The sequence below is a fragment of the Gymnoscopelus braueri genome, assembly GCF_963280865.1.
Source record: "Gymnoscopelus braueri genome assembly, chromosome: 12".
NCBI classification, from domain to species: Eukaryota; Metazoa; Chordata; class Actinopteri; order Myctophiformes; family Myctophidae; genus Gymnoscopelus; species Gymnoscopelus braueri.
Window position 1 is genome coordinate 37,092,641 of NC_137614.1, and position 19,904 is coordinate 37,112,544.

Consider the following 19,904-nt stretch of genomic DNA (forward strand, 5'->3'; position numbering starts at 1 on the left):
ACAAGTAAAAGTCCGGAATTTAAAATGTACTTGAGTAAAAGTACGAAAGTATTGATATCAAAATGTACTTATAGTAGGCCTACCAAAAGTAAAAGTACTCACAAGTTTATGTTTTCAAAAAAATATTTTCGAAATAGCAGATCTACAAGCTCACAATGCACATTGTGAGCTTGGCTATTTTCAAATGGCCAAAATGTATATATGGCTGAAGTGGTTAATGCATATTTTGTAATAATAATCAAAATCTACAAAGTAACTAAAGTTTTCAAATAATAGTGGAGTAGAAGTACAATATTTGCCTCCGAGATGTAGTGGAGTAGAAGTAAAGCACAGTAAATTGGAAATGCTCCAAGTAAAAATACCTCAAAACTGTATTTAAGTACAGTACTTGAGTAAATATACTTAGTTACTTTACACCACTGATGGCCAGTATTAATTTATTCATTTGTAACTCAAGAGTGTGCATGATTTCATTTGTACACACTTACACACTTAGTTAAATCAACACTGAGAATTTTACTGCGAAAGAAGGCTTACATCATCTGATGCAAGTCATACAATATTCATCAGCCTCCCTCTCCTCAGTCAGGATAATGGCTGTTTTTATGTTGTAGCCATGTCTTTACCACAGCCCTGCTTCAGCAATGCCAGGACAGCCTATACCTACCACATACTTCACACAGCCCGTCTCTGAATGTTGTTCAGCATGTAGGCTATAATAGGAAGAGACTGAAATGGAAGAGCTAAAATGTATTCTCTGCACACTCTCAGTGGATCAAATGAAGATCAATTGCAATCTAATTGCAAAATAGTAACACAATACCCAGTGTGTGTGTGTGTGTTTGTGAAAGAGTAAGTGTGCACGTGCATGTGGTGCATGTTATGTTGGAGCTGTAAATGTTGTAAAAGCTGTAAAATGCAACGTCTCTCGATAAATATTCAATTATAACACTGTAATCAGGCCTCCTACACAGAAATCCGTATCAGTGTTATATTAACTCTGAAAGTATACAGATGTCACAAATGGATAAATTAACATTGAGGAAGGATGAATACGGATCGAGTGCAATCAACCAAACCTAGTACATAATGTGCCGTTTGATCACACTGTGAAATCCTGCGTGTACAAATGTTACCAAATGGACGATACACTGTGTACAACAGGGTCTGGTGTGTACAGAGTACAGACGGTCTGAGTACTGTAGGTCAGGTTACAGTACTTGATGTCATCAGACAAAAATCCTTGTTACTGTGAATATTTTATTTACTACCTGTTAAGGTTCAATTTAAAATGATGATTTTAGAAAGATATTTAAAAAAAGAAAATTCTTTGTACAGTTATTTTCACGCAACATAAAATTACAACTAAAGTATGTACAATAACGAAACATTACAATAATGTCAATAAATGAATAATCAGTCACATACAGTATTTGCTTTCCAGGTACACCAACATTCTGAAACAATGACTTGACTTAAAACATAAAATAGTAAGAATCAATTAAGACCAAGTTAAGCGTAATAATGCATTCTGGTTTACGGGACTGTGCACAGCTAATATTAAGACCATTTTCTATTAATATAAAAGTGCACAAGCTAATTAGCTGATTTATGATAAGATGTCAATGTGAAATATGAAAATAATGGAGTTATATTCACCAGTGTACATTATAGCAGCCGTGGTCAGAGCGCTATAGGCTAATGTGGAGGGAATTTGTTTATCTGGGACCTGTCAAAATCTTTTAAATAAATAAAAAGGTCTGAATGATGTTTAGAGAAAGCAATATTTCAGCACAGATTCAATCTATATGCAAAGGCATTTTAACAGGCAAAAACATAAAACAATATTGTCAGTGAGGTTAGGCTTGTCCAAGAGAAACAGCTTCTCTTTGAATGTACAATCATCAATGCAAAACAACTTGAAATGTTTTACTATATTATGTCCATAAAAATAATCCAATTTAAATGACAGCATTGCTCTGTTCCAACAAGGCATACACACCATATCCTATTTTTCCCTAGTAGACATCGTTACTGTTCTGTAAATGAGAAAATAAACGTGTCAGTCAAAATAATAATATTCAAATGATCCCTTTCATTAAAATCATCCACAGTCCTTTTTGCTTAGGCTTTACAGTCCTTTTTGTTACCCCTGAAACTTGATTGGATGAGTCATTGTGCTTATTTTGCCTAAAATACTACCATGCCAGGACAGCTCAAGATTTAAAATCAACTGTGAGAACAGCAAAGCATCAAGTCACCACCACGTCCGAGTCAACAGAAGGCATTCCTTCAACTAGCGCAATTAACAAATATATTAATAATTTAACAATGATTCATGACTTGCATATTAACAAACAAACACTCTATAGTTAGCTATAGCTTGATTTCCCCTGATTATGATATGCTAGCTTCCTCGTCTCTCCCTAGCACTCCCTGATGCTTAACACTTAAGGGTGATTCATGCTTAGTTGTGCGCCGGTGCACTGAAAATAGCCGATCTATAAGACTACAACGCGTGACCAGTGCGGCGCGTTGTGAGCTTGTAGATCTGGTATTTTCGGTCGGCAACACGATGCGCAACCAAGTACAAATCAGTCATTACTGATAGAATGAATCTTCATAGACATAAATAAAACAAACACGTAAGCAGGTAAGTCTCAAACATGGCATACATTGGCCCATTAAATACTGTTCTGTACGTAAGCTGGAATGGTCTTTTTTAAATTCTTTAATACTTGATAGAAGTGAGGAATAAAAATGCTCCTGCATAAATAACTATCCTTCTTATAGTGCAGCAATACAGTACTCAAACTAAACCTACAGTAATTGCACATTTACCGCATGCAATGGGCCGCGAGCGCCCATACCATCAATCTGTCCCATCCATCCCTGAATCCCCTACTTTCATTTACCTTCCTGCTATTGATGATATGATTCAATCAGGATTTTTCATCTACCTTGGTTAACCTGGTATTCAGTCCTGGACCATCCATTTGAACCCCCAGTTCTCTGGACTTGCAGTTCGGGGCATAAATGCATATTTGCTTTTAGACCAAGTAGTCAGCTACAGGTAGTTAAGTTAATCTAGTTAATAAAAGCTTCTTTATTAAGCCCTGTCCTCAAAACTGGCACCTGCTCTCCACGCACGTTTTCAAGATGTGGATGTTTAATGGATGTCCGCGATAAGTGGCCAGTCATTGATTGGTTATCGAGTCGTTAATATCAGCTTTAGTTTGTCCAGACACATTTTCTTATCGGACATCGGTTGGTTTTATATGCTATATGTAGATATTGCATAGAAAACTCTGGTGCTTCCATGTTGAAATGTTCCGCGTATCAAGGGGGGGTGGGGGGGGGGGGCTTTGCCAATGTGAACCTTGCCACTGTCGTCTCTTTGAGGGTAAGCGGCGAGTCTTCCTCCCCTCATGCCATCTTCCTCTCCACCCTCACCCGTGACATTCAAGTAAATGAGGCGTGTGTTGATCGATGATTTAAAAATGCACCGTCGAGTAAGACTGGAGCGATCCCTCCTTTAGAGATCTCCATCAGAAGGTGGTAAGCACAGCTTGAACAGCCTGCAGGAAGAGAAAAGACAATCATTCCTCCATCATTCAAGTCGAATGACGCATTTTCAGTTGAAAAGTGAGATGGCACTACTGTGCTCCCGCAGTACTCTTTAGTACCAGAAGGTGGTTGTGTATGCTACCTTGGAGCTGAGGCAGGCATCTGTTCCATCACCTTGAGATTTTTCGCAGAGAGCTCCACTCTTGTCCCCTAGGAGATCATTTGTTAAAAATGTTTATTTAAAATCTCCAAATCAAATGCTTATTATTATTATTATTATTATTATTATTATTATTATTATTAAGCACACAGGTGTAACCTGTTTGCGCATGATATCCATGGTCTGCATGATGCAGCGGGGTATAAGTCCATGGTTCCTGGCCAGAATCATAGCCTGTTCCAGTGTTACACTTAAGGTACATCTGTAAAAGAACAAAGGACAAAAGTCAATGTGTACAGCTACAGTATGTAGAAGAGAGATGATCAATTAGGACGCATATTAGTTCAGCGATGCATTACAAGCAACAGGCCTTTACCATGGCAGTCAAATGGAAATTAAGTATTAGGCTAAATAAACACAGGTGTAACCAATTATACTATGGTGATTAAGGTTCCATTCCATTTAGTGTAGCAGAGCCTATAGCAGCACCCTGACTCTGTTTGACCTGAACAGAATGCTACCTTAAAGGAGCTACACCATGAATTTAAAAAAAATATTTGATATTTAATATCATATGGTGTATGTCCCTCAAACCTTTTTCAAAAGGTTTGAGCCTAAATCATCACTCAGATATACTCATCCCAAGTCAATTGTCTCTGGCTTATACAGCACTTTCAGCTGCAATACCAAAACGTCCTCTTGGGCAGGGGGGGGCTACTGAGCAATTCTGTTAATACAAAATTCTGTTAATAAAAAAATATATTTAAAAAAAAAAAAAAAAAAGGAAAAATTCTGCATAAAAAGAAGCATCTAAGAAAAATACAAAATCGAAAAAAAAACACTTTGAACATTTTTGAACAATTCCACCAAGTGTTTGAGGTGCCTGTTTCACCCACTTCCGGGGGGCGGAGCCAAAATCCGAGCCCGAAGTATTTGTTCGTAGACCCCCACTTAGGGGGGGTAGAAAAAGTTTCGGAGCGATTCGGGCACTTTTCATTTAACATTGGGTTTGCCATCAAAAATGTTTATGACCTCATAAACATTGCCATTCTGAGATCGCCTGTTCAGACACGCCCATTCTGGAAATCCATGAAATGAGAAGGAATGACTGAATTAAAAAAAAAAACATTTTTTGGGGTACAAGAGACACTGGGGACCCCAAAAAATACAAAAAACCAAGAAAAAAGTGATTTTCATGGTGTAGACTCTTTAATTAATATCATTGGTAATACCTGCGTTGAGCCTACTATTTCACGTCAAAAAGGTCAACATGTAAACCTTTATTTGAGCTCATGGTACCAGAGTTACAATATAAAAGCAGGTTCAGAAGGCTGACCTGTGCATGCCAGTGCCACACATGGTGATGTGGCAGGCTCCCAAGCGGTTGCACAGCTCCGAGGACACACACAGCACGCTGACCCCCGACGGGTGGCCCTGGGCACTGGGACGCACGTTCACGTAGGACTGCATCAGTCGACACAGGTCGTCCAGGGTGTTGAGGGGACGCAGTAGCTACAAAGCAGACAGCAGAGTGGAAGGTCTGAGCAATGTAGTCATACAGTAGGCTTTGTTCAGGCTGCAGTCAAATCCCATTTGAGTCTCAAAGCAAGCCGTATGATGGCTTGCTTTGAGTACCGCTAATGGCCGATCTACAAGCTCATAATGCGTTGCACTGTTAACATGTTGTGAGCTTATAGATTGGCTACTCTCTACGCCGTGGTATATGAATTATAAATCAGACAAATCTCATTTAAAAAAATCTGTTTTGATTAGTCTTTTTTGCTTTTCAGACTTGATAAATCCAATCGGATTCCAATCTGGATCCGGATTTGGGCTGCCAGTCTGACCATAGCCATAGGGAGGTAGGCAAAGAAAGAACACGGCCAAGAAAAATGGGGGATTAAGTTCTCTGATCTATGATTTTTCAGAGGAAGGTGAGGTAAACTTTAGATTAAGACGCTAGATCTCAAGGCTACATTTCAAACTGTTTGGGAAATTCTATTTACACTACAGTTGCTTGAATCTATTTCCACTAGAGTCAGTTTGAGGCACTAAAATTAATTCTACATTTGTCAAGTTTAGATGGAATCCATTATTTTCATGTTTGTTGAAATTATTATGGAAGTGTCAGGGTTAGTTGTGGTTAATGAGGGAATGTGGACAAGCTAGCGGGGGTATTCCAGTGGAATACCAAGACACCAGTTCATCTTACTTTGGCAATGCTTGGTTGAAGGTCTCTAACTTCAAGGCCCAGTATCTGCGCTTGCATTTATATTCAGTCAAACAATCATGCATTATGTGGGCTTACATTACATATGTACAGTATAATGTCACATTACACACACATATTGAAACCTTGTATCTCCATATTTCAACTTCTTGTGTTTTTTCTTTTGTCAATGAATACTATTATAATTGTCCTACAAGAGCGTTGTGAGCTTGTAGTAGCTATTTTCATTATTTTAGGAACGTGTGAAAGTGGTTAAGTGTGTCTGTGGGTTTCATAAATATTTAACCAACGAAAAATGTTTCACAAAAGCTTGTGACTAAATAATAATTAATAATTTCCATTTCCTGAACAGTTTTGGACATACAAGGTTTCCGCCCGAAAGCGACGAGAAAAAACAACAACAAAAAAAAACATCCAATAATGTAACCAAGTGATAGTGGCAGAATCCATTAAAACAATATGTAATAATGAGGAAAAAATGGCACGAACTGTAAAACTTAAAAAATATATAATTACAAAACAGAGTATAACATATTGTGTATGTGTATTTACCTGGTCAATCTTCATAGCTGTTGTGTTGGAGTCTGTGGGGAGATTGGACTTCTCCAAGTAGAAGGCCCTTTGGGACAGAAAAGACAGTTCTATTTACAGTCTTTTTTACAACCGTTTGGCTTGGCTGAGACAATTTGTCTGCTCTGAGTCACTGTGTGTGAGAGCTGAGTCATGTAGTGTGTACTGGAGAGCACGTTTCTGCTACACCAAGGCCCTTTTAGCTAATTAACTCGCTAATCCATCATTAGCATAGGAGCTGACTGTGACTTTCTCTTAGCTTCAAGTATTGCTTTTTAAGGTTTTTCAAGGCGAGAGTCACTTTTCACCTAATTAAAAGCGGTTGCTTGAAATAACAAAAAAATAATAATCATCGTCTACTAGTATTTTGAACAAAACAGGGTCTAATAACGCTGCGGCTTCCATCTGGATCTCGTCCATGACATCAGTCATCTAAGATGTCAGTACTATGACATCAATCATCTATGATGTCAGTACTATGACATCAATCATCTATGATGTCAGTCATCCACTCAGCTTTGATGTGGCCGTAGCTGAGTTGTGTAGAGGTTTGCCTCCGAGCAAAATAGTTTAACCCCTAAAAGCCCCCCCCCCCCCCCACCCCTGTTCTCATCATGACCAGCTGAGCATCCATAAGCTGGGTGAAGCTGAACCCGCCCCCAATACATGACTTCAGTATTATGCTTATAAGATAAATGTTTTTTGTTTTATTAAAAAAAATATATATCAGTCACAAAATCTGTAATCGGTGGTCTAGGACAGGGGTTCTCAAACTTTTTCATGTCAAGGACCCCCAAATTGACACTTATTAGCCCGCGGACCCCCATTTGAAAAGATATGCCAGGGACCCCATAAGAGAAGATTTTTACGGCTCTAGCAGTGATTCTCAACCATTTTAATTTAAAGGACCCCCAGTTTGACATGCATAGGCTACTTGTACGGAACCCCATTTAATCTATCTCTGGGACCACAATTTATATTGTAAAATCAATGTTAATTTAACTCTGAGAGTGTACAAATGGAACCAAAATGGTTAGGGTTCATTTGGTTCCATTTGTACACTCTCAGAGTCACAGACCCATAAGGGTCCATTTGGTTCCTAACTATGCATCATTTAGCTGGGGACCCCCTGGAACTCCCTCAAGGACCCCTGGGGGTCCACGGACCCCACTTTGAGAACCAATACTATAGGCTACAGTACGGTACATGATGCTGTGTAGTGATGTGTGGTTTACCTGAGTCTACGGTAATAGGCCTTGACTCTCTCTAGTGACACAGCATTGGTACGTTGCTGGAACTCCTCCATGTCAATGTAGTTCTGCTGGGATACGCCTTCCGCACGCTCCAGACCTGTGACATATGTACAGTATACAGTATGTTTAGTTTTAGAGAACCTGGCACATGCTAATGCCTCACTTAATAGACGTAATGCTGTCACTAGCCGAAAAGAACAGACAACACGCACGATGCATTGTTCAGAAGATCAGTTCTTTCCAGCAAGCAGCACTGTTGCGTAACTGATTATAAATTAAGCTTAAGGGTTCATTTATACTTCAGACAAAAAAAACGATTTTCAACTGGAAACCATTAGGTACTGCTCCCAAACTGCAGTCCATGCAGAGTGCCAGTAGGTGGCAGTATATATCAATTTATCCTATATTTTCTAAAACTCCTTAGCAATTTGTGTTGCACCACTCACTAAAGCACCTACAGTGTCTGTATGGACAAAACTAATGTTCCCATAGCAGCTGGTCCAATATGAAAGATTCATGGTTTGCTATCAGATAGGAATGATGATATCATCCAGTCATACAAGCTGAACACAGGTCAAAGGAAAACAACCAGGAGATGTAAGTCAAATGTCACTTAAAAGGCTTCAATAGACGTCAATTAACCTCTTTCAACGGCCCATAGTGGCCTAATTAAGAATTACGTAATTTAGAAATACTTGGTTTTCCGATAACAAACTGTCATTACACCTTGGTAAAACAGAATCCATTCTTTTTGGGTCCATGAAAATGATTTCAAGGTCAGAGTTGATTAGTAGAGTAGAGTAATCTCGAGCAAAGAAGAGGTTACCTATTTGGGCTGTATTAACAAAAAAAGGACTACATCTTTTATTAACAAACTGACGGGTGAAAAAATTGCATCAAAAATGATCAAGGAAGTCAATCAAAGAAGACGATTTTTGGGCAGGATTTCCTCTTTCGTCAACAAAAGTGCTCTCAAGACTCTAGCTGGAGCCCTCATGCAATGCCATGTTTGCACCTCTTGGTAGTCCAACATCTCAATGCCACTAAAAACTAAGCTTCAGACCTCCCAAAACCCCAAAAGACGAAAAAGAACTTCTCAGCCTTAAGCCCATGACCCATCTAATTCAAACACACTTTGCTGGTTTGGGACGGCTCAGGCTAGAAGACAGGGTTAAGCAAGTATCACTGGGATTGGTATTAAGATGTAAAGAGACAGTCATAGAGACAGTGTCCTCAATACCCTCATGCCTGTCGAACTACACACCCACAGCCACAACACTAGAGGGAGCGACCATGATCTGGTACCACCCAAATTTAGAACAAACATGGGAAAGTTCTCATTCTACTACTCTGCCACCAACATGTGGAATGCCCTGACACCATCCATTAAAAGGATGTGCAACGATGGTTCCTTTCAAAATTGGCCTGAAACATCATCCATCTGGAGAGGTAAATGTTTTTTCTTTTGTACATACTGTATAGTGTTAGTATTTGTTGATGACGCATATTATTGTGTTGATTTTGTATGCTATGTGATGAAGTCCCCGGGACTTTTTTGTGTTATCCTTTTAGCTTTAATGTCTTACTGTACCACGTGCGGTTTACATTTCTGACTAATAAAGTATTCAATCAATCAGAATCGATCAGCGAGGCTCACTCACCCCTGGTGAAGAGCACAGTGTGCAGCTTGAGGCTGCCTCCATTCTGCAGCCGACTGGGCAGCTCGCTGAAGTGACAGCTGTCCATGAACATGGTGACCTGCAGGGCCTGTCTGCTGCCCTCCACCTGGTAGCACACCGGTGTGTCTGACACACACACACACACACACACACACACACACGACTTTGTTATTGTGTATAATTTAATAGGTCACTATTAGGTCATTATCTTTTTTTACACTTTTTTAACATTATAACTTTTTATTCCTTACATTCGATTACGTACTATTGCATTTTGTAGTATACCGTCGTATTATGTTGGACATTACTTGACACCAGTCTGGTGGCAGTTTAAAGGAAATTAAACTCCCAGATTAATTTCCTTCCCGCCCGCCCCACTAGTTTAGAGATGAGTTGACAAAGGGACCGTCCCCACCCAGATAACTGTCTAATGAGGGCGTCAACGATGATGACATTTCCTCAGGCAAAAGTCAGAGGAAACCAAAAACAAAAGTCTGAGTAGAATGATACTGAAGATTTCTACTAGCAGGGTCACCATTGAGTCAGATCTAGAGTATGAAAGATTATTTGCTGCATACTGGCCATAACTGGTAAAAAAAAAAAGAAGAAAAAATACCAGGAATGCAGTGTTTCAGCATGGACAAGTTGTTTATATCAATTAACAACTATAACTCAAGTGAAAGTGAATTAATGTGTGCCGTTTATGCAAGTGGATGTGGATATTCTTCTTCTTGCTTGCCTGAGTGCACAGTATGTGTACAGTATGAGCATGTGTGTCTATACTACAGTTGCCTGCAAGTGTTTATGTGACTACATGCATGGCGTGTGCTCTGCTAGTGTCAATACCCACTTCTGTTGACTGACATTCACTAAGCTGGCAAATAGCAAACCCTTCTCCACAGCTTTGCCTTGCAACAGAAGTGCATCTTTTGTGCATTTGCTTTAAAGAACAATCGATGCTGCTGGCTATTTGGAAGCTGCTGGGGGAAAAAAAGATTGAGGATTCTGTGGTCCTTTATATCAGCTGGTTTGGTCCTGCTTTAGCCAGTGGTGTGTTCTACCAATATACGCTATATACGCAGTTTACTCAAACCGAAAAAAATAGTAGGCTACACCCTCTGTAACCACAATAATTCATTCTGTGACCACACGCGTATACGTGCGCATGCACGTGCCGTGCGCGAGGGAATAATTATGGTATACCGTCTGAAAAAACCTAGACTACAGCACTGGTTTTAGCCAAGGTCAAAGACGGAAATAGCCAGGTGATGAAGCCCTCGTACCCAGTGTCATGTAAACTAGGTAGGAAGCCAAGGGCAATGACTCGTACGAGATGATTTATGGAGCCTGTATGACGTTGCTTATTGTTTCCATTAGAAAACATGGAAAATCCAATTTATAAAATGACCGATAGAACTTCAACACCTACAGTAGCATGCGTCACGTAATGGAACTGTTATTTAATGTTGAGCTCCTACTGCATCGCCAGCATTGGCTTACAGCACAGGTTTTCAATGTGGGGGTTACATACTGTACTATATCATCCTCACTGTCGGGCGGCGGGAAACCGTGTACCTACAATATGTGCCATACCGTTAAGTTCCAGGAAATTATAAAAAAAGAACCTACGTTCCAATTTAGTCAGTCTTTTTAAATAGTTTTCATTGGTTAAATGTTTATAAAACCCACAGACAGAATTAACCACTCACCGCGTTGTGAGCTTGTAGATCTACTATTTTTGATACTTCTGTGTGGTATTCTTTTATGACAAAGTAGGGCATTCATTTACAAAAAACAAGTCAAACAGTTTGAATGGGACACAACAAAAAAAATATTTGTTACTTTAGTCTCTTACTTGCAACTATATATTCATTCACTAGTGGTCTGAAGAACACTGAGATTTTATCCAGATCCAACAGAGCTGCTTTGGTGTCCTCCAGCATGGTCCTTTCTTCCTTCTACAAGAGGAGAGAGACGAAAAGAGCTCTTATGAGTGTTAATTCAAGAGTGTACAATATACATTTGTACACTCCACGAGGTGGCATGACACTTAAATAAAATAATTCATTCATTCATTCATATTCTGGGAATCCCATAATAGGCGAACATTTGGCTGAAATAGGCGAACCACGTGTCGAAACGTGATACTTTGTGAGCTTGTAGATCTGATATTTTCACTATTAACGTACTGTACAATGAAGTGTAGCTTTTAAGTGGTTAAAGGTAGGGTAAGTGAGATATTTTGTTAATGTCTTTGTTAAAAAGGTTAAAGCACGATTTTCTGATAGTAATCATTGCTGTAGTGTGTTTGTTCAGTAATAGTCTCCACATCTCTCCAGCTCTTCAATAAATAGACAATACATTTTCAGTTTGGTTACACAATTTCAATCACAATCAGCCATTTCCAATTTTGTCTGCTCATTTCAGTGTGTCATCACTTCCAATTTCACGTTTAATCTGTATCCTGTCCGAGTTCTCTATCCTGATTGGATAGAATTGGTATACCGACCTGAAAATGCCTTTTCTGTTTAAAAAAGAGCCAATCTGGGAACCCATCGGCAAAACTAAGCTGAATCTGTCTTGAGAGATTAATAAAGGGCTGGAGAGACATGGAGACTCCTGTTATTGAACAAACACTCTATAGCAATGAGTACTATCAGAATATAGAGCTATTCAAAATATAGCTTTAATGCCTTGCTCAAAAGGACTGATGATAGTTGATGTATACTTCCTATGAAGCCCATGTCTATAATCCATTATAAACAATGCATTATGATCTGTTTCGAACACTATAATTATAGTTATAAGCACTTAGAAATACACATAATACTTTATAATAACACTAATCAAAACTTTAAATTATCACCAGTAAGCATATCTTCTTTTATCCACATGAACCATAGCGTCCCAATTCTGGGCATGATAACACAAGTGTTATAAGCAGGTTTGTTCATAATGCATTATACAGACATGGGCTTCATAGAAAGTGTCATGCCTAATTTATGCTCCATTGTACGATGGTGCCAAAATATTTTCGCTCTGCAACTCCGTCGTGGGACGAAATATGAATCAGGCTTTAGCCAGATGTGTGTCCAGATGTGTGTCCCTCACCACGTGCAGTGACAACGTGGTCTGGAAGTGCAGCAGGACCCCAATGACGGAGATCTGCTCCAGCCACTTGCGGCTGGTCTCCTTGCCGTCCTCCTGGTACTCGCCGGCGTTGTTGAAGCGCCCGCGCAGCGCCGTCAGCAGCTGCTCGGCCAGTGTGCACAGGGCGCCCGTCGCCGCCTGGCAGAAGATCACATCTCGCCGCAACTGGAGAGACGTGTCTGTGGGGGGGTGACACGGAGAGATGGACAGGGGAAGACAGAGGGAGGAGAAAACAGAAAGGAAGAGACGGTGAGGAAGGGTTTGAAAGAGGGATGGAGTGTGGCTTGTGTAGGGCTGCTACTATCAATTCTTTTCTTGGAGATTATTCTATCGATTATTTTTTCGATTAATTGAATCATCAAGAAGCGCGTTTTGGGGGATAATTAAAAAACAATATACACGAATCAACGTGAAAAAAAATCTCTTTGATTTTTATAAGCAAGTATAAATCAATTTGTCTGATTAATTAGCTGTTGCCCCCCTAGGCTCATGCTATTGTCATCATGCAACACTGTCAAATGACAGCTAAGAATCAGGCTCTCCATTTCTCATCTCACCTGCATCCGCTTTGCAGCCGGTTTGTCTAGACTTCATCACCGGAGTGTAATCTCATCATACACCCATCTACTGTACATGTCAACTCTAAGACCCTACAGTGCGTGACGAGGAGATCGCAACCTTTGCATTCTATGCAGACATGGCCCCAAGGTCCATTATGTTCCATTAGCCTGGAGCCCCCAAGAGGATAGCACCCATTAACTACCACCATATGAGCACCCATTAACTACCATTATATGAGTACCCATTAACTACCACCATATGAGCACCCATTAACTACCACTATGAGCACCCATCAGTGTTAATTTTGTTGACTAAGACAAAGACTAAAATACTAATATTGTGATATTTAGTCGACCAAGACTAAACAATTTCAGATTACTAAATAGTACTAAAACTAAAGGGTGTGTTATTCAAAAGACTAAATCAGAATTTGCAGTCAAAATTAACACTGGCACCCATTAGCTACCACCATATGAGCACCCATTAGCTACCACCATATGAGCACCCATTAACTACCACCATATGAGCACCCATTAACTACCACCATATGAGCACCCATTAACTACCATATGAGCACCCATTAACTACCACCATATGAGCACCCATTAACTACCATATGAGCACCCATTAACTACCACCATATCGTTGCTGTCGGTGGAAACTTTGTACTGTATGTCCATGTCCAAAACCGTTCCTTTTCTATTATTCAAAAATATAATAATTAAATAGTGAAAATAGCTGATCTACAAGCTTGCGACGCATTGTGAGCTTGTAGATCTGCTATTGTTATTGACACTCTTGTATGATGAAGTAGGAGGGCATTCATTTACGAAAAAAACATAAAAAGTTAGAATAAGGAGATACAAGGTTTATAGCCGATGGCAACGACATGCTACTCTGCACATGTTAAAGTGTTTCCTGCACGGTTCCTTGTTTTGTACGCAGTAAAACCCTAAGTGGTGATTAACTCTGACAGTATAAAAACTGACCCGTAAGGGATTTTACTGTGTGCAATGCACACTAAACCACATGTTAACTAGTGTCCCTATTCTGGGGGCGAACATTCGACGAAAATAGCTCAACACAAGCTTGCAAGCTTGTAGATCGGCTATTTTTTTTCAAAGAGATTTGGTGAAGAGGGAACAAAGGAGCTGACATAGAGTAGTATTAGCCCTGGAGGTCACCCGTCAAGTAATTATACAGGGTTTAAGTGGTTAATCAACCATGCCCCTATAGACAAAAGTCCAGGATGTAGTCCTTTTTTCTCCTCCTCTTTTCTAAATTTGATTTAGAGTAGGCAATTATTTTCACCCCTATTTTTTCTCCCAATTTAGTCTTTATGCCAATTAACCCTCCCCACACATTTCTGTGTTGCCACTGCTGTTCGCGGCTCGCCTGCCAGTGAGGATTCAGAGTGACATACAGACACATCATTCAAGACAGAGTGACACACAGGCAAACTATTCAAACAAAGTGACGTACAACCATCATTCAGAGTGACATACAGACACATCATTCGGACAGAGTGACATACAGACTCATCATTCAGAGCGACGTACCTGTGCACTTGAGCAGAGCCAGCAGAAGTTGGTTCTTTCCATCTGAAGAGGTAGAAACAAGACATTAGGCATTACATTGTCACTGTCGGTGGGAAAATTGTATGGCCAAAACAGTAACTTTTATTATTTAGTCACAAGCTCGTACTACTTTTCAAAAATACATACAAGTTTTCAGCCCGACAGTGACGATATCACAATAGGTGTGTGCATATGCGTGAGTGTGTGCGAGTGTGTTTTAAATTTTTTCACTAACCATCCACAAATCTCTGCAAGTTGTCCACCAGAGTCAAGATGGAAATGGGAAGGTTCCAAGGGTCCTCCTGGATGTTCTTGTGGATGATGGAGCGACAACCTGCCGTCCAATCCTCATTGTGCCGGAACTCTGTTCACACATATCCCACACTGCTTGAGCATGTGTCATGTGTTTGTGTGTATGGGTGGGTGTGTGTGTGTGTGTGTTCCCATACTTGTGAGGGCCATTATGTCCCCAAAAGTACAGTAGAATTTTAGTAACAGATATTGTGAGGAACATTTTCCTGGTCCTCACAAGAAAAATGGTTGTTTTATGGTGAAAAAAATAGTGTTAGGCTTACAATTAGGAAAAGATTCATGGTTGGGGTTAGGGTTGGGATTAGACATTTAGAGGTTAGGTTTAGGGGTTAGGGTTGGAGTTAAGCCCGATTTATTCCTAGTGTAACTGAAAATAGCCGATCTACAAAAAATAGTGACACGTGTGACACTCCCATGCAAGTCTAAATCAGGCTTCAGGGATAGGGTTAAAAGGGGCACCAAAAAACTGAAGGAGCGAGTGCATTCTCCGGCAGTGGCGTCAGACGCAGCGTCGCTGGTAACTGCCGACAACAGCCGCGGCAGTGTTTCCTCATCCGCGGCAGTAGGCCTGCGTCAGCCGCTGTTGCCGAAGTTATCCCCGCTTGTCCCCCCCGCGCCCCAGGTGTCACTCATAATAATGTATAAATAAATAATAATTTAATATTAAAACAGTTTAGTGGTTTTGTATTGCAATGTAGCCTGAATCACATCTGGAGTTCAATTCCAGCTGTCTTTATTATTATTACTAATATTATATTATCATTATTATTATTATTATTATTATTATTATACTGACAGAGAGTGAATGATTGGACTCAGCTATTATAGGAGCTAGGCCTATATATAGCTATTATACTATCGGACAGCCCAATGTTTGAGGCGTGACTGCTTAAATATCCTAGTTATGGCCCATGTTAATAAAACTCACTCAATTGCTGCATGTGAGTTTTTCGGATTGAGGAAGAACCAGTACAATATAATAAAAATGGGAATACATTATGTAACTACAATGTAATCTATCTACCTACCTACCTACCTATCTAACTACTGTATCTACCTATCTATCTGCTCACAGCTGAATAAGATTTCAACAGATGCAATCAAAAGTCCAGGGCTAGTTAGTATAAGATGGTTGGGCAAGCAAGCACATTTAGCTAGTTCCTCTATTATTATTATACTGACAAACAGTGAATGATTGAGGGACAGCCAGCGAGCCTTCTCGCATGATTGATCAGACAGCCCAATGTTTGAGTCAACAGTAGGCCTACTGGAACATCAATACAAAGCATGACTTTTGCCCCGTGGAAATAATATTAAAACCCAATAATGTAATGCTTGTATAACGTCCCATGTGTATTGTATTATAATCATTATCATCACATTATTTTAATTTTATCTTCCTTTAGTGAATTTATATTACAACGGGGGGAGGGAGGGGTATATTGTGAGTATTAATCCAGTGTGCGCACCCGCTGGATGTATTCTCACTTCAGACACACAAAGCCTAGTTACTATTGCAATGTAGTAGTAATAATAATAATCATAATAATTAAGTTAGTCTTTCATTGGTCAGCAAATATTGGCCTCACCTGGGACATTGGTAACACCCGTCCGTCCAGAGCATTTAAAAAAGCGCACAGCACAGGTAAAAAGGGATTTTCCAAGATTTTCCAAGTGCGCCTGGCGAGTCTGTCCTAATAAGGCAAAAAGTCACTATGCAACACTCCCCTGAAAAGAGATTTGCAGGAACACCATGGGCCGACGGTTCTAATCCCTGTTTGTTGCATGTCCAATACAAATTGCACACATCAAACAGAAATGAGCAGAGCCACCATGCCTAAATTCAATCTATGCTGACACTGACGAAGGCTGGATAGCCGGAACGTTTGTTTATTTGACAAAATAATAAAAGAGGAAACTCACTCTTGCCACTCTGAGTGCGACCCATTACCTTTATAAATGTTGTCAATCTATGCTGCTAACATTTATTTATTAAAATGTCCTCATAGAAAGCGATATAAACAATTAATGCAAAGTGTAAATTAATCTCCTGTATTTTTGTTTGAGAAGCAGGGCCTCTCTGTCTCTCTCTCTCTCTCTCTATATATATATATATATACATGTATATTGTAGAATATCTTTGTCAGACGAGTAAGCACTCCACCAAGGCGAGCTAAACACGAATCCATGAATATTAAGCAGCCGAAAAGCACACATCCCCACCACAATAACTTGCATTTTAATAGAGCTGTCCACAACCTCGGTGCTGCAACTAAATCAATGAAGAGGTATGGGGTAATTAAAGGAACATAACAAATAAAAAATAACTTAATGGTGGAAAGTCCAACAGTTGAACACTCCTCTGTTCATAAAAACTTAAGCTACAATAAAAAAAGTACAAGTAGTTAATGATCAAATTGACTCGACGATTCAAATCCGGTTGAAATTGGTGTGTTAATGTGCTTCAATCAATGTGACCATCAGTTCTCAGAGGCCTGTCACAACCATTAATTAACAACAGTCCTGCATTCTTTATTTTGGAGTGCCGCTACGCGCAGGGATAACTTCGGCAACATCGGCCGACGCAGGCCTACTGCCGGTCCGCTGCCGGTTTGTGCGGCGGTGCCGCGGATTAGGAAACACTGCCGCGGCTGTTGTCAGCAGTTACCGGCGACGCCGCTACCGGAGAATGCACTCGCTCTCCCTCCCAAAAAATAGGGTGAAGATGACATTTATAAAATTGCGGCGCTACAATGTTGATGTCCTCTCAAGTATAGTAATACAAACATACGTGTGTGTGTGTGTGTGTGAGTGTGTGGGTGAGTTTGCGTGTGTGCACGTGCATGAGTGTGTGCATGCGTACCTGGCTGACTGTGTTCGGGATCAAAGTGTTTGGTTTCCTCACAGGCCTTGGTCATGACAGGACCTTTGAGTAAACAGTTGATGGAATCCACCTGTGCGCGCACACGCAAACACACACACACACACACACACACACACACACACACACACACACACACACACACACACACACGTAAGTCTGATTTATACTTGATCATACGCCGGCATCACGTGGCAGAAATAGGCGATGTACAAGCTCAAAAAGCGTTGCATGCAACACTTTGTGAGCTTGTAGGTCTGCTATTTAAAAACATTGCAGATGACATACCCAAAAAGGAACACTAGGTGGAAAGTGGTTAAACACTTAAGCCCTATATACTTAATTGACCCGAGTCCTTTTCCCCTCTACACCAAATATCTTCACCAAAAATAGCTCATGTACTATTTTTGCCTCAGAATAGGGACATTATGGTTCATGTGGTTAAAACCACCGCCTTCCTTTGTTTCCTGTCAAACACACACAGACGTGCACCCGCATTCTGACTCCCTCACTACATCCCAAATGGCTTCTGGCTGCAGTCTGTCAGAACAAACAACATGTTAAAGAGGCAATTAGCACGCAGGGAAGCTACAGGAGTCAAACACAGAGGAAGTCTTTTGGGCCAAAGGGAATTGAATGTTGGCTAGAGGAGATGCATGTGGATGGGTGTCCTGAACTGAGAAAACTGACTGCATGTCAGTTATGCATATGCATGTCAGAAAGACAGAAAACCAGAGAGATGCACGGGTGATTTATGTATACTTAGTTGAGTGCCGGTGTCGTGCACCGAACATAGCTGATCTACAATGCATTGCAGCGTAACGCACTGTGAGTTTGTAGCTCTGCTTTTTCCGGTGCACCACACCGGCGCACATCCAAGCATCAGGCAAGATGAGTGATAGCCTTAAGTAGCCAGACAATCAGAGACCCACGCCTAAATTGGAAATGTGAAGAATTACTGCTTTGCAGTCCCATACTGGAACTGTATCAGGATTGGTTTTCAAAGCAGAACAGTAGGTGTACAGTAGGTTTGTCTGCGGCCATTCTTGCCGCTGTTCTAGCCCATATATACTTGTCACAAGACATACGTATCAGTAGGCAGAGATCTCTAATTGTCTGGCTATGTGAGAATAGAGTGAGGTCGAGGGAGAAAACCAGGATGCTAACCAGAAAATAGATGACAGCACCAGATAACTCATCATCATGGTAACGCCCTCATAGTTTGGGGGCCCGATTTAGTGTGTTTGTGTTTTTTACACGTGACAACACATCCCATGACAGCATTGCTACCAAGGAACCAAAACCAAAGAATCTCGCTATTGAGTCCTCATATACAGTATAAAATATTAATACAAATCTTGAATCTTGAACAATACCAGGTTGTTGGTGAGTTTTTACCTGATTGAAAAGGTGTTCCAGGCATCCATGCAGTTTATCCTGTTTATCTGAGGAGATCCTCATGTCACAAGGTAACTCGTCCCCTAGAAGCCGAGTGACAGAGTCAATGAATAAGTGATGAAACGTCTGAATAATACAGAAGCACTAAACAACGAAGTAAAAATAAAAAAACGAATATGAGCAAACAAATCCATGCAAGATGAGAAGTTATACAACCAAGATGTACTTGTCCTTGAAATTTGCTTTGAATCAAATAAAAGGCTAACATTTACATTTCAAGAATCAAGGTGGTTTATTTGTCATAACTCATACAGGTACAAGCAGTGAAATGCAAGATCTTGTTTGGATGGCACAGAATCCTTTAGCTAACGGAACACCCACCACAAGAGACTGCACTTATTGCATCACAATTGTGTTACTGGTTTGTGTGTCCGGTACAGTCTATGTGGTTCACTGAACAAAGAGTTATTAAGGGACGTTCAAAGTCCCTAGATGGGTCTTTAACGTGCGTCAGGGGGTGAGGGATGTCTTGCGTTCTTTATGGACACATGCAAGGTCGCTCACGT

General features: G+C 40.4%; 1 protein-coding gene across 1 annotated transcript in view; it reads right to left on the reverse strand.

Annotated features, from left to right (window-relative positions):
- Window positions 1-1,240: 1,240 nt before the first annotated feature.
- The window catches only part of prex1 (phosphatidylinositol-3,4,5-trisphosphate-dependent Rac exchange factor 1), a 106,834-nt gene continuing 88,170 nt past the window's right edge, over window positions 1,241-19,904 (reverse strand). Inside the window, exons 28-40 of the mRNA XM_080445834.1 lie at window positions 19,339-19,421; window positions 17,923-18,013; window positions 14,983-15,111; window positions 14,730-14,771; window positions 12,571-12,788; window positions 11,315-11,417; window positions 9,442-9,585; window positions 7,763-7,877; window positions 6,510-6,576; window positions 5,064-5,239; window positions 3,887-3,989; window positions 3,710-3,777; window positions 1,241-3,578 (exon numbers count right to left, since the gene is read on the reverse strand). Of these exons, the coding sequence (XP_080301960.1) occupies window positions 3,536-3,578; window positions 3,710-3,777; window positions 3,887-3,989; window positions 5,064-5,239; window positions 6,510-6,576; window positions 7,763-7,877; window positions 9,442-9,585; window positions 11,315-11,417; window positions 12,571-12,788; window positions 14,730-14,771; window positions 14,983-15,111; window positions 17,923-18,013; window positions 19,339-19,421 (1,382 nt within the window). The 3' untranslated portion in view covers window positions 1,241-3,535. The remainder of the gene's footprint in view (window positions 3,579-3,709; window positions 3,778-3,886; window positions 3,990-5,063; window positions 5,240-6,509; window positions 6,577-7,762; window positions 7,878-9,441; window positions 9,586-11,314; window positions 11,418-12,570; window positions 12,789-14,729; window positions 14,772-14,982; window positions 15,112-17,922; window positions 18,014-19,338; window positions 19,422-19,904) is intronic.